Genomic DNA, 13,526 nt, shown 5'->3' with positions numbered 1-13,526 from the left:
CCTGTACCCCTTGCGGAATGGCTGCTGCTACCATTCCTATCATCTGGGCTGCTCCTTCCCTGCCATACAGGTGGTCCTCTCTCGGTGGGGGGGCGTTCAGTGAGCTCTGAGCTCTCCTTTCCAGCTCCAGGCCTTCAGGCTGGCCCAATCCCAGTAGGCATCTTGGCAGCCTTCCTCCTCCAACCTCACATCTTCCTCCCAACTCTCTACACCTCTCCCACCACCACACTCCTCACTCCTCCCTCCAACTCTCTACACTTCTCCCACCACCACACTCCTCACTCCTTCCTCCGACTCTCTACACCTCTTCCAGCACCACACTCCTCACTCCTTCCTCCAACTCTCTACACCTCTTCCACCACCACACTCCTTCCTCCAACTCTCTACACCTCTCCCACCACCACACTCCTCACTTCTTCCTCCAACTCTCTACACCTCTCCCACCACCACGCTCCTCACTCCTTCCTCCAACTCTCTACACCTCTCCCACCACCACGCTCCTCACTCCTTCCTCCAACTCTCTACACCTCTCCCACCACCATGCTCCTCACTCCTTCCCCCAACTTTCTACACCTCTCCCACCACCACGCTCCTCACTCCTTCCTCCAACTCTCTACACCTCTCCCACCACCACGCTCCTCACTCCTTCCTCCAGCTCTCTACACCTCTCCCACCACCACACCTCTTCCACCACCACGCTCCTCACTCCTTCCTCCAACTCTCTACACCTCTCCCACCACCACACCTCTTCCACCACCACGCTCCTCACTCCTTCCTCCAACTCTCTACACCTCTCCCACCACCACGCTCCTCACTCCTTCCTCCAACTCTCTACACCTCTCCCACCACCACGCTCCTCACTCCTTCCTCCAACTCTCTACACCTCTCCCACCACCACGCTCCTCACTCCTTCCTCCAACTCTCTACACCTCTCCCACCACCACGCTCCTCACTCCTTCCTCCAACTCTCTACACCTCTCCCACCACCACGCTCCTCACTCCTTCCTCCAACTCTCTACACCTCTCCCACCACCACACCTCTCCCACCACCACGCTCCTCACTCCCTCCTCCAACTCTCTACACCTCTTCCACCACCACACTCCTTCCTCCAACTCTCTACACCTCTCCCACCACCACGCTCCTCACTCCTTCCTCCAACTCTCTACACCTCTCCCACCACCACGCTCCTCACTCCTTCCTCCAGCTCTCTACACCTCTCCCACCACCACACCTCTTCCACCACCACGCTCCTCACTCCTTCCTCCAACTGTCTACACCTCTCCCACCACCACGCTCCTCACTCCTTCCTCCAACTCTCTACACCTCTCCCACCACCACGCTCCTCACTCCTTCCTCCAACTCTCTACACCTCTCCCACCACCACGCTCCTCACTCCTTCCTCCAGCTCTCTACACCTCTCCCACCACCACACCTCTTCCACCACCACGCTCCTCACTCCTTCCTCCAACTCTCTACACCTCTCCCACCACCACGCTCCTCACTCCTTCCTCCAACTCTCTACACCTCTCCCACCACCACGCTCCACACTCCTTCCTCCAGCTCTCTACACCTCTCCCACCACCACGCTCCTCACTCCTTCCTCCAGCTCTCTACACCTCTCCCACCACCACACCTCTTCCACCACCACGCTCCTCACTCCTTCCTCCAACTCTCTACACCTCTCCCACCACCACGCTCCTCACTCCTTCCTCCGGCTCTCTACACCTCTCCCACCACCACACCTCTTCCACCACCACGCTCCTCACTCCTTCCTCCAACTCTCTACACCTCTCCCACCACCACACTCCTCACTCCTTCCTCCAACTGTCTACACCTCTTCCACCACCACACTCCTTCCTCCAACTCTCTACACCTCTTCCACCACCACACTCCTTCCTCCAACTCTCTACACCTCTCCCACTACCACGCTCCTCACTCCTTCCTCCGACTCTCTACACTTCTCCCACCACCACACTCCTCACTTCTTCCTCTGACTCTCTACACCTCTTCCACCACCACACTCCTCACTCCTTCCTCCAACTCTCTACACCTCTCCCACCACCACACTCCTCACTCCTTCCTCCAACTCTCTACACCTCTCCCACCACCACACTCCTCACTCCTCCCTCCAACTCTCTACACTTCTCCCACCACCACACTCCTCACTCCTTCCTCCGACTCTCTACACCTCTTCCAGCACCACACTCCTCACTCCTTCCTCCAACTCTCTACACCTCTTCCACCACCACACTCCTTCCTCCAACTCTCTACACCTCTCCCACCACCACACTCCTCACTTCTTCCTCCAACTCTCTACACCTCTCCCACCACCACGCTCCTCACTCCTTCCTCCAACTCTCTACACCTCTCCCACCACCACGCTCCTCACTCCTTCCTCCAACTCTCTACACCTCTCCCACCACCATGCTCCTCACTCCTTCCCCCAACTTTCTACACCTCTCCCACCACCACGCTCCTCACTCCTTCCTCCAACTCTCTACACCTCTCCCACCACCACGCTCCTCACTCCTTCCTCCAGCTCTCTACACCTCTCCCACCACCACACCTCTTCCACCACCACGCTCCTCACTCCTTCCTCCAACTCTCTACACCTCTCCCACCACCACACCTCTTCCACCACCACGCTCCTCACTCCTTCCTCCAACTCTCTACACCTCTCCCACCACCACGCTCCTCACTCCTTCCTCCAACTCTCTACACCTCTCCCACCACCACGCTCCTCACTCCTTCCTCCAACTCTCTACACCTCTCCCACCACCACGCTCCTCACTCCTTCCTCCAACTCTCTACACCTCTCCCACCACCACGCTCCTCACTCCTTCCTCCAACTCTCTACACCTCTCCCACCACCACGCTCCTCACTCCTTCCTCCAACTCTCTACACCTCTCCCACCACCACACCTCTCCCACCACCACGCTCCTCACTCCCTCCTCCAACTCTCTACACCTCTTCCACCACCACACTCCTTCCTCCAACTCTCTACACCTCTCCCACCACCACGCTCCTCACTCCTTCCTCCAACTCTCTACACCTCTCCCACCACCACGCTCCTCACTCCTTCCTCCAGCTCTCTACACCTCTCCCACCACCACACCTCTTCCACCACCACGCTCCTCACTCCTTCCTCCAACTGTCTACACCTCTCCCACCACCACGCTCCTCACTCCTTCCTCCAACTCTCTACACCTCTCCCACCACCACGCTCCTCACTCCTTCCTCCAACTCTCTACACCTCTCCCACCACCACGCTCCTCACTCCTTCCTCCAGCTCTCTACACCTCTCCCACCACCACACCTCTTCCACCACCACGCTCCTCACTCCTTCCTCCAACTCTCTACACCTCTCCCACCACCACGCTCCTCACTCCTTCCTCCAACTCTCTACACCTCTCCCACCACCACGCTCCACACTCCTTCCTCCAGCTCTCTACACCTCTCCCACCACCACGCTCCTCACTCCTTCCTCCAGCTCTCTACACCTCTCCCACCACCACACCTCTTCCACCACCACGCTCCTCACTCCTTCCTCCAACTCTCTACACCTCTCCCACCACCACGCTCCTCACTCCTTCCTCCGGCTCTCTACACCTCTCCCACCACCACACCTCTTCCACCACCACGCTCCTCACTCCTTCCTCCAACTCTCTACACCTCTCCCACCACCACACTCCTCACTCCTTCCTCCAACTGTCTACACCTCTTCCACCACCACACTCCTTCCTCCAACTCTCTACACCTCTTCCACCACCACACTCCTTCCTCCAACTCTCTACACCTCTCCCACTACCACGCTCCTCACTCCTTCCTCCGACTCTCTACACTTCTCCCACCACCACACTCCTCACTTCTTCCTCTGACTCTCTACACCTCTTCCACCACCACACTCCTCACTCCTTCCTCCAACTCTCTACACCTCTCCCACCACCACACTCCTCACTCCTGCTCCTGAGAAGACTCCAACACTTTTAAGGGAGTCCCAACCTCTTGCCAAGCCTTCTGTTGGAGATTGGCTGAGTTCCCTTAAGAGTGCAGCCAGCCACTCCTCAACTCTACCCACTGCCTCCAAGGTCCTCCTCCAAAAACTTCCAGAGCAGGGGGAAGTTCTAGAAGCCTCTCACAGCTCCTGTCTACCCATTAGGGTATAGCTCCCCCTAGCTGAACGAGGAGGGTGCTACACTCCCCCAAAAAAATGGAGAATGGAATTGTGGGTACAAATGCTTTTTAGGGCTAGGCTGTCACATAATAAGGGAGCAGAAAGGCCGCCGTCTTTTAATTCACACACTTGAGTTTTCCTCACTTTGGGGAGATGGTGTGTGACCTCGTTGTCTCTTCTTTCAGATTACGAGTCGTTAAAGGTGGTGGGGCTGATCATGGCGGGGATCCTGTGTGCGATGGGGATCATCATACTGCTGAGTAAGTAACTGTATAAAATGAAAGCAGTCCTACTGTGACAATGCAAAGTTCTTTTGTAGCCCTCCGCTCTGTTAAGAAAAAAAAAATGTAGAAAAAAACTTTAAAAATACTCCCCATGCCATCCCGGCTTTCTGTAGGCGAGGGTAATGCTAGTGGGCCAGCTCAGATGATGATGATGAGGTAATGTGAATCCAGGTGCCTGTGCAGTTCTGTGTTCACATATGTCGGACACAGATCAGCCCCTGCTGTAGTCTTTCACCATCTGACCTGCTACAAAGTTACAATGTACAGTCTGTAGAAGGAGGAGGAGGCATTTCTTCAGTCTCCCCTCCCCCAGTGATCAGACTGTACATTGTAACTTTGTAGATGGAGGAGGAGGCATTTCCTCAGTCTCCTATACCCCAAAGTTACAATCAGGAGCGGACTGACAACTCACGGGGCCCCCGGGCAATTTCCTCAGTCTCCTTTCCCCCCTTTCCCTGTGATCGGCCTGTACATTGTAACTTTGTAATTTTGCAGAAATGCCTCCTCTTTCTACAAAGTTACAATGTACAGTCCAATCACAGGGAAAGGGGGGAGAGGAGACTGAGGAAATTGCCCGGGGGCCCCGTGAGTTGTCAGTCCGCTCCTGATTGTAACTTTGGGGTATAGGAGACTGAGGAAATGCCTCCTCCTCCATCTACAAAGTTACAATGTACAGTCTGATCACTGGGGGAGGGGAGACTGAAGAAATGCCTCCTCCTCCTTCTACAGACTGTACATTGTAATTTTGCAGAAATGCCTCCTCCTTCTACAATGTACAGTCTGATCACTGGGAGAGGGGAGACTGAGGAAATGACTCCTCCTCCTTCTACAAAAGTTACAGTCTCCCCTCCCCCCAGTGACCAGACTTTACATCGTAATTTTGCAGAAATGCCTCCTCCTTCTACAAAGTTACAATGTACAGCCTGATCACTGGGGGAAGGGGAGACTGAGGAAATGCTTCCTTCTCCTTCTACAAAGTTACATTGTACAGTATGATCACTGTAGAAGGAGGAGGAGGCATTTCCTCAGTCTCCCCTCTCCCAGTCATCAGACTGTACATTGTACGTTTGTAGGAGGAAGAGGTATTTCCTCGGTCTCCCCTTCCCCCAGCGATCAGGCTGTACATTGTAACTTTGTAGAAGGAGGAAGCACTTCTGCAAAATTACAATGTAAAGTCTGGTCACTGGGGGGAGGGGAGACTGTAACTTTTGTAGAAGGAGGAGGAGTCATTTCCTCAGTCTCCCCTCTCCCAGTGATCAGACTGTACATTGTACGTTTGTAGGAGGAGGAGGCATTTCCTCAGTCTCCTATACCCCAAAGTTACAATCGGGGGTGGACTGACAACTCATGGGGCCCCCGGGCAAGGGGATCATGGGGCCCCTGTGTCCTCATCAACGCCCAAAAAAGCCTATGAAAAAGCCAATGAAAGGTACCAGGGGCATCTCATGGAGCCCCCTACTGACCCCGGGCCCTCGGGCAGTGTCCGAGTGCTCGAATGGTCAGTCCGCCCCTGGTTACAATGTACAGTCTGATCACTGGGGGAGGGGACAATGAGGTACATGCTTCCGCCCCCTCCTTCCCTCTTCAAAGTTACATACAATGTACAGTCTGATTACTGGGGGAGGGGAGACTGTAGAAGGGGGGGGGAGTAATTTCCTCAAAGTTACAATGTACAGTCTGACCTCTGGGGGAGGGGAGACTGAGGAAATGCTTCCTCCTCCTTCTACAAAGTTACAATGTACAGTCTGACTTATGGGGGAGGGGAGACTGAGGAAATGCTTCCTCCTCCTTCTACAAAGTTACAATGTAGAGTCTGATCACTGGGGGATGGGAGACCGAGGAAATGCTTCCTCCTCCTACAAAGTTACAATGCACAGTCTGACCTCTGGGGGAGGGGAGACTGAGGAAATGCTTCCTCCTCCTTCTACAAAGTTACAATGTAGAGTCTGATCACTGGGGGATGGGAGACCGAGGAAATGCTTCCTCCTCCTACAAAGTTACAATGCACAGTCTGATTACTGGGGGAGGGGAGACTGAGGAAATGCTTCCTCCTGCCTGCAGCAGACTGAAGGCATCATCTCAGCCTAGGCCAAGTCACTAACTGGAGCTGAAGGATTGTATTTGTCAGGAATTGGATACAGTCGCTGTATACTGTCATGCAGGAACTGATTGCACTGTGACAGGTCCTCTTTGCTGGAGGGGGGCGCTGTGCCGTCTGTTGCTCTTTGTATTCATTTGACGTCTTTATTTTTTCAGGTGGGAAATGCAGATGCAAATTTAACAAGAAGGAGTGAGTGCTCAGCTTCCTCTGCTCGTCCTTTTTATGCGTTTGTTTATTTTCCTCTATAAAATGCTGAACGCGCTTTGATTCATCTCTCCCTCTTTGTCTTCAGGCACCGGCACCGAGCCCAGGAACAGCAGCTCATCACTCCAGGTAACTAAATCCACTTGGAGTATGCGCCTTTTATCTATCCTGGCCCAGCCGCCTCTAGTCCCTCCACAGTGGTTCTGGTCCTTCTTTTCCAGAGCAAAGATGTTTCCCTAAATCTCGAAAAAGAGCTGTTCACATGGATGGCGTTCCCAGTAGGCATGTGTAGGGGGGTCAGTGTTTGGGGGAGGGGGTTGGGCAATTGCCTAGGGTCCCCACATTCCTAAAGCGGAAATTTAATCTGAATAGCGGCATGCATGGTGTCTGGTGCTCAGAGAGGGTATGTTGAGCATTACTGCAGGCAGAGTGCGGAGAGCTCCAAGTAGACCCCAGTGATGCTGCATGAGGGGTGGTGCAGAGTGGGGTATAGTGACACCATCAGGAGGGCTCAGAGGGGCCCCAGTGAGGAAATGTTGTACAAGTTGGTTGGTGGCATGCAGACCCTCTGTAAGTGGGGTGGTGGTGTGAAGGGACCGTGATGGTGGAAAGTACTCGGAGGGGCCCCAGTAAGAAGCTTCCACCAGTTAGGAGTGGGGAGGTGGTGGTCACTTCAGAATGACAGGTAAAGGGTAGAGGGGGGCGGGGAATGTTCTACAATTTAGGTTAATGGAGTGGAAATCACAGTGGGAGCTCTCAGATGGGCCCCAGTAGAGAGCAGAGGGTAAGAGATACTCCTATGTGAGGTGGTGGGGCTACGTATTGCATGGTTATGGGTTCAGTGGGAGGGAACAAAGGTGAGGAGACATTTTTGTTATTGAGGTGGTGGTATGGAGGCCTTCTATAAGTGGGGTGGTGGTGTGGAGACCTTCTATAAGTGGGGTGGTGGTATGGAGACCTTCTATAAGTAGGGTGGTGGTGTGGAGACCTTCTATAAGTGGGGTATTGGTGTGGAGACCTTCTATAAGTGGGGTGGTGGTGTGGAGACCTTCTATAAGTGGGGTGGTGGTGTGGAGATCTTCTATAAGTGGGGTGGTGGTGTGGAGATCTTCTATAAGTGGGGTGGTGGTATGGAGACCTTCTATAAGTAGGGTGGTGGTGTGGAGACCTTCTATAAGTGGGGTATTGGTGTGGAGACCTTCTATAAGTGGGGTGGTGGTGTGGAGACCTTCTATAAGTGGGGTGGTGGTGTGGAGATCTTCTATAAGTGGGGTGGTGGTGTGGAGATCTTCTATAAGTAGGGTGGTGGTGGTGTGGAGACCTTCTATAAGTAGGGTGGTGGTGTGGAGACCTTCTATAAGTGGGGTGGTGGTGTGGAGACCTTCTATAAGTAGGGTGGTGGTGGTGTGGAGACCTTCTATAAGTAGGGTGGTGGTGTGGAGACCTTCTATAAGTGGGGTGGTGGCGTGGAGACCTTCTATAAGTAGGATGGTGGTGGTGTGGAGACCTTCTATAAGTAGGGTGGTGGTGTGGAGACCTTCTATAAGTAGGGTGGTGGTGGTGTGGAGACCTTCTATAAGTAGGGTGGTGGTGTGGAGACCTTCTATAAGTGGGGAAGTGGTGTGGAGACCTTCTATAAGTAGGGTGGTGGTGGTGGTATGGAGACCTTCTATAAGTAGGGTGGTGGTGTGGAGACCTTCTATAAGTGGGGTAGTGGTGTGGAGACCTTCTATAAGTGGGGTAGTGGTGTGGAGACCTTCTATAAGTGGGGTGGTGGTGTGGAGACCTTCTATAAGTGGGGTGGTGGTATGGAGACCTTCTATAAGTAGGGTGGTGGTGTGGAGACCTTCTATAAGTGGGGTATTGGTGTGGAGACCTTCTATAAGTGGGGTGGTGGTGTGGAGACCTTCTATAAGTGGGGTGGTGGTGTGGAGATCTTCTATAAGTGGGGTGGTGGTGTGGAGATCTTCTATAAGTGGGGTGGTGGTATGGAGACCTTCTATAAGTAGGGTGGTGGTGTGGAGACCTTCTATAAGTGGGGTATTGGTGTGGAGACCTTCTATAAGTGGGGTGGTGGTGTGGAGACCTTCTATAAGTGGGGTGGTGGTGTGGAGATCTTCTATAAGTGGGGTGGTGGTGTGGAGATCTTCTATAAGTAGGGTGGTGGTGGTGTGGAGACCTTCTATAAGTAGGGTGGTGGTGTGGAGACCTTCTATAAGTGGGGTGGTGGTGTGGAGACCTTCTATAAGTAGGGTGGTGGTGGTGTGGAGACCTTCTATAAGTAGGGTGGTGGTGTGGAGACCTTCTATAAGTGGGGTGGTGGCGTGGAGACCTTCTATAAGTAGGATGGTGGTGGTGTGGAGACCTTCTATAAGTAGGGTGGTGGTGTGGAGACCTTCTATAAGTAGGGTGGTGGTGGTGTGGAGACCTTCTATAAGTAGGGTGGTGGTGTGGAGACCTTCTATAAGTGGGGAAGTGGTGTGGAGACCTTCTATAAGTAGGGTGGTGGTGGTGGTATGGAGACCTTCTATAAGTAGGGTGGTGGTGTGGAGACCTTCTATAAGTGGGGTAGTGGTGTGGAGACCTTCTATAAGTGGGGTAGTGGTGTGGAGACCTTCTATAAGTGGGGTGGTGGTGTGGAGACCTTCTATAAGTGGGGTGGTGGTATGGAGACCTTCTATAAGTAGGGTGGTGGTGTGGAGACCTTCTATAAGTGGGGTATTGGTGTGGAGACCTTCTATAAGTGGGGTGGTGGTGTGGAGATCTTCTATAAGTAGGGTGGTGGTGGTGTGGAGACCTTCTATAAGTAGGGTGGTGGTGGTGTGGAGACCTTCTATAAGTGGGGTGGTGGCGTGGAGACCTTCTATAAGTAGGGTGGTGGTGGTGTGGAGACCTTCTATAAGTAGGGTGGTGGTGGTGTGGAGACCTTCTATAAGTAGGGTGGTGGTGTGGAGACCTTCTATAAGTAGGGTGGTGGTGGTGTGGAGACCTTCTATAAGTGGGGTGGTGGCGTGGAGACCTTCTATAAGTAGGGTGGTGGTGGTGTGGAGACCTTCTATAAGTAGGGTGGTGGCGTGGAGACCTTCTATAAGTAGGGTGGTGGTGGTGTGGAGACCTTCTATAAGTAGGGTGGTGGTGGTGTGGAGACTTTCTATAAGTAGGGTGGTGGTGTGGAGACCTTCTATAAGTAGGGTGGTGGTGTGGAGACCTTCTATAAGTAGGGTGGTGGTGTGGAGACTTTCTATAAGTAGGGTGGTGGTGTGGAGACCATCTATAAGTAGGGTGGTGGTGGTGTGGAGACCTTCTATAAGTAGGGTGGTGATGTGCAGACTTTCTATAAGTAGGGTGGTGGTGTGGAGACCTTCTATAAGTAGGGTGGTGGTGCAGAGTGCTGTATGATGGGGGTGGTGCAAGGAAACAAAATGGAGGGGACGCTCTAGAGTGGAATGGCGGCGAAGAGATCCTCTATAAGTGGGGTGCAGAGTGCGGCATGGTGATGAGAAGGGTGGGAGGGAACAGGGGGATACACTCTACAAGTGGGGTGTTGGCAGTAAGAGCTGTCTGTGTAGTGATGGGTATGGTGGGAGATGACAGAGGAAAGAAGATGCTGTATAAAAGGAATGGTGGTGCTAAATGCTGCATGGAGATGGTTGCAGTGGTGCTGGTGGTGTGGGAACGCTCTATAATTAGAGTGGTTGTGTGTGGAAATACTTTAAAAGTTGGGGGGGGGGGGGAGCAGACTCTCTTTAAGTTGAGAGGTGGTGGTGCGGAGATGCTCCTAATGTGGGTGGTGATGGTGTGGAGACGCTTTATAAGTTGGGTGGTGGTGGTGTAAAGATGATCTATAAGTGGGGTGGTGTGGAGATGCTCTATAAATGGGGTGTTGGTGTGGAGATGCTCTATAAATGGGGTGTTGGTGTGGAGATCCTCTATAAATGGGGTGTTGGTGTGGAGATCCTCTATAAATGGGGTGTTGGTGTGGAGATGCTCTATAAATGGGGTGTTGGCACGGAGATCCTCTATAAATGGGGTGTTGGCGCAGAGATCCTCTATAAATGGGGTGTTGGTGCGGAGATCCTCTATAAATGGGGTGTTGGCGCAGAGATCCTCTATAAATGGGGTGTTGGTGTGGAGATCCTCTATAAATGGGGTGTTGGTGTAGAGATGCTCTATAAATGGGGTGTTGGTGTGGAGATGCTCTATAAATGGGGTGTTGGTGTGGAGATGCTCTATAAATGGGGTGTTGGTGTGGAGATCCTCTATAAATGGGGTGTTGGCACGGAGATCCTCTATAAATGGGGTGTTGGTGTGGAGATGCTCTATAAATGGGGTGTTGGTGTGGAGATCCTCTATAAATGGGGTGTTGGCACGGAGATCCTCTATAAATGGGGTGTTGGCGCAGAGATCCTCTATAAATGGGGTGTTGGCGCAGAGATCCTCTATAAATGGGGTGTTGGTGCAGAGATCCTCTATAAATGGGGTGTTGGCGCAGAGATCCTCTATAAATGGGGTGTTGGCGCAGAGATCCTCTATAAATGGGGTGTTGGCGCAGAGATCCTCTATAAATGGGGTGGTACTAAGTGCTCCATAATGAAGGTGGATAGTTTAGAAGGACCACAGGGGAGGAGATGCTCTGTAGGTTGGGTGGAGAGGTGGTGGTGGTGCTGCATGGTGAACTGAGGGGTTGTACAGAGTCCTGTAGGGTAGCAGGCACGGGGATGGGTGCTTGGGGGAGTCCTTAGTGAGGAGTGCCTTGGGGGTGCTTAGTGAGGTGTGCCTTGGGGGAGTCCCTAGTGAGGAGTGGCTTGGGGGTGCTTAGTGAGGAGTGCCTTGGGGGAGTCCCTAGTGAGGAGTGGCTTGGGGGTGCTTAGTGAGGAGTGCCTTGGGGGTGCTTAGTGAGGAGTGCCTTGGGGGAGTCCCTAGTGAGGAGTGGCTTGGGGGTGCTTAGTGAGGAGTGCCTTGGGGGAGTCCCTAGTGAGGAGTGGCTTGGGGGTGCTTAGTGAGGAGTGCCTTGGGGGTGCTTAGTGAGTCCCTAGTGAGGAGTGCCTTGGGAGTCCCTGGTGAGGAGTGCCTTGGGGGGGGGCCCCCAGTGACGGGGACACCCTCTATAACAGAAAGCAATGATCAGGAGTAGTATTTGCCGTGTTGAGTTCGCAGTAAATGCACATTTGCAGCGTTTCGCTTTCCGGCTGTAATTGATTTTTTCTCTCTCTCTCCTGCAGGGAGCGCCAGTCGCTGCTGAATGTGACGTCTATTCAGAAACTTTTTTTTTTTTTTTTTTTAAAGTTACTTTATAACAGTTTGTGCTCCGCGGCCTCTGATCCCGCCCCCCCCCCTCCCCCACCCCCTCGTTGTTATGTAAACTATTTTCTGTAACATTTTTAACTACTAATTCAATAAAGTCGGTTTGTTTTCTCACAGCGCGTCGTCTTCTTTGAAAGCCGCTGGGGTGCGTCCTCCGATTCCTGTCCGCGGAGCCCCCCGATGTGTGTGTTGTGGTTGAGCGTTACGACGGAGTGTTTTAAAGGAGAAACTTTATTGGGTGAATGAGGTTGTAAATCTGCTAGTCCATGGAACACTCCCCTCCCACCTAGACTGACAATGCTGTTGTCGAAAGGTGCCTCCTGTGCCCCTTCATCCAATGTGGGGGCGCTCTAATACAGGAGGAGGGTCACTAGCCAGATCACCAGGTGAAAACAGAAGAAAAAAGCCTAAAAGAAAACTAATGCAGCCGCCACGTCTAATGATTGGTAAGCTACAATACACACTGCTCAAAAAAATGAAAGGAAGACTTTGTAATCCGAGTCGCATCAAGTCGATGAAGCTCCCGAGATATGGATCTGGTCGGGTAAGTAGCAGAGGGGGGTGGTAATCAGTTTCAGCTGCTTTTGGTGTTCATTAAATTAACAACAGCTACACTAGATGGGCAACAATGAGACGACCCCCAAAACAGGAATGGTTTTACAGGTGACATTTTTTCCCTCCTCGTTGTTTCTGACCGTTTTTCACTGGTTTTGCATTTGGCTCGGGTCAGTGTCACTACTGGTAGCATGAGGCCATACCTGGACCCTACAGAGGTTGCACAGGCAGTCCAACTCCTCCAGGATGGCACATCAATACATGCCATTGCCAGAAGGTTTGCTGTGTCTCCTAGCACAGTCTCAAGAGCATGGAGGAGATTCCGGGAGACAAGAGCATGGAGGAGATTCCAGGAGACAAGAGCATGGAGGAGATTCCAGGAGACAAGAGCATGGAGGAGATTCCAGGAGACAGGCAGTTCCTCTAGGAGGGCTGGACAGGGCCGTAGAAGGTCCTTAACCCATCAGCAGGACCGGTATCTGCTCCTTTGTGAAGGAGGAACAGGATGAGCCCTGCCAGAGCCCTACAAAATGACCTCCAGCAGGCCACTGGTGGGAATGTCTCTGACCAAACAATCAGAAACAGACTTCATGAGGGTGGCCTGAGGGCCCGACGTCCTCTAGTGGCCCCTGTGCTCACTGCTCACCACCACAGAGCTGGATTGGCATTGGCCATTGAACCCCAGAATTGGCAGGTCCACCACTGGCGCCCTGTGCTTTTCACAGATGAGAGCAGGTTCCCCCTGAGCACATGTGACAGACGTGAAAGGGTCTGGAGAAGCCGTGTAGAACATTCTGCTGCCTGTAACATGGTTCAGCATGACCATTGTGGTGGTGGGTCAGTGATGGTCTGGGGGGGCTTCTCCATGGAGGGACGCACAGACCTCTACAAGCTAGACAATG

The 13,526-nt window shown here is 52.8% G+C and overlaps 1 protein-coding gene across 1 annotated transcript; it reads left to right on the top strand.

Moving 5' to 3' along the window:
- Positions 1-4,310: 4,310 nt before the first annotated feature.
- LOC149427419 (FXYD domain-containing ion transport regulator 3-like) lies at positions 4,311-12,185 on the top strand (the record flags this gene model as incomplete). The annotated part of the gene is made up of 4 exons (XM_089668060.1): positions 4,311-4,436; positions 6,717-6,750; positions 6,854-6,894; positions 11,988-12,185. Coding segments are annotated over 4 exons (221 nt in total), but the record flags the coding sequence as incomplete, so codon positions are not given.
- Positions 12,186-13,526: the final 1,341 nt, after the last annotated feature.

This window comes from Staurois parvus, unplaced genomic scaffold (genome assembly GCF_062004578.1).
Source record: "Staurois parvus isolate SC_StPar_1 unplaced genomic scaffold, SC_StPar_1.0 ptg003783l, whole genome shotgun sequence".
Taxonomy (NCBI): Eukaryota; Metazoa; Chordata; class Amphibia; order Anura; family Ranidae; genus Staurois; species Staurois parvus.
This window is presented reverse-complemented; position numbering and strand designations above follow the sequence as displayed.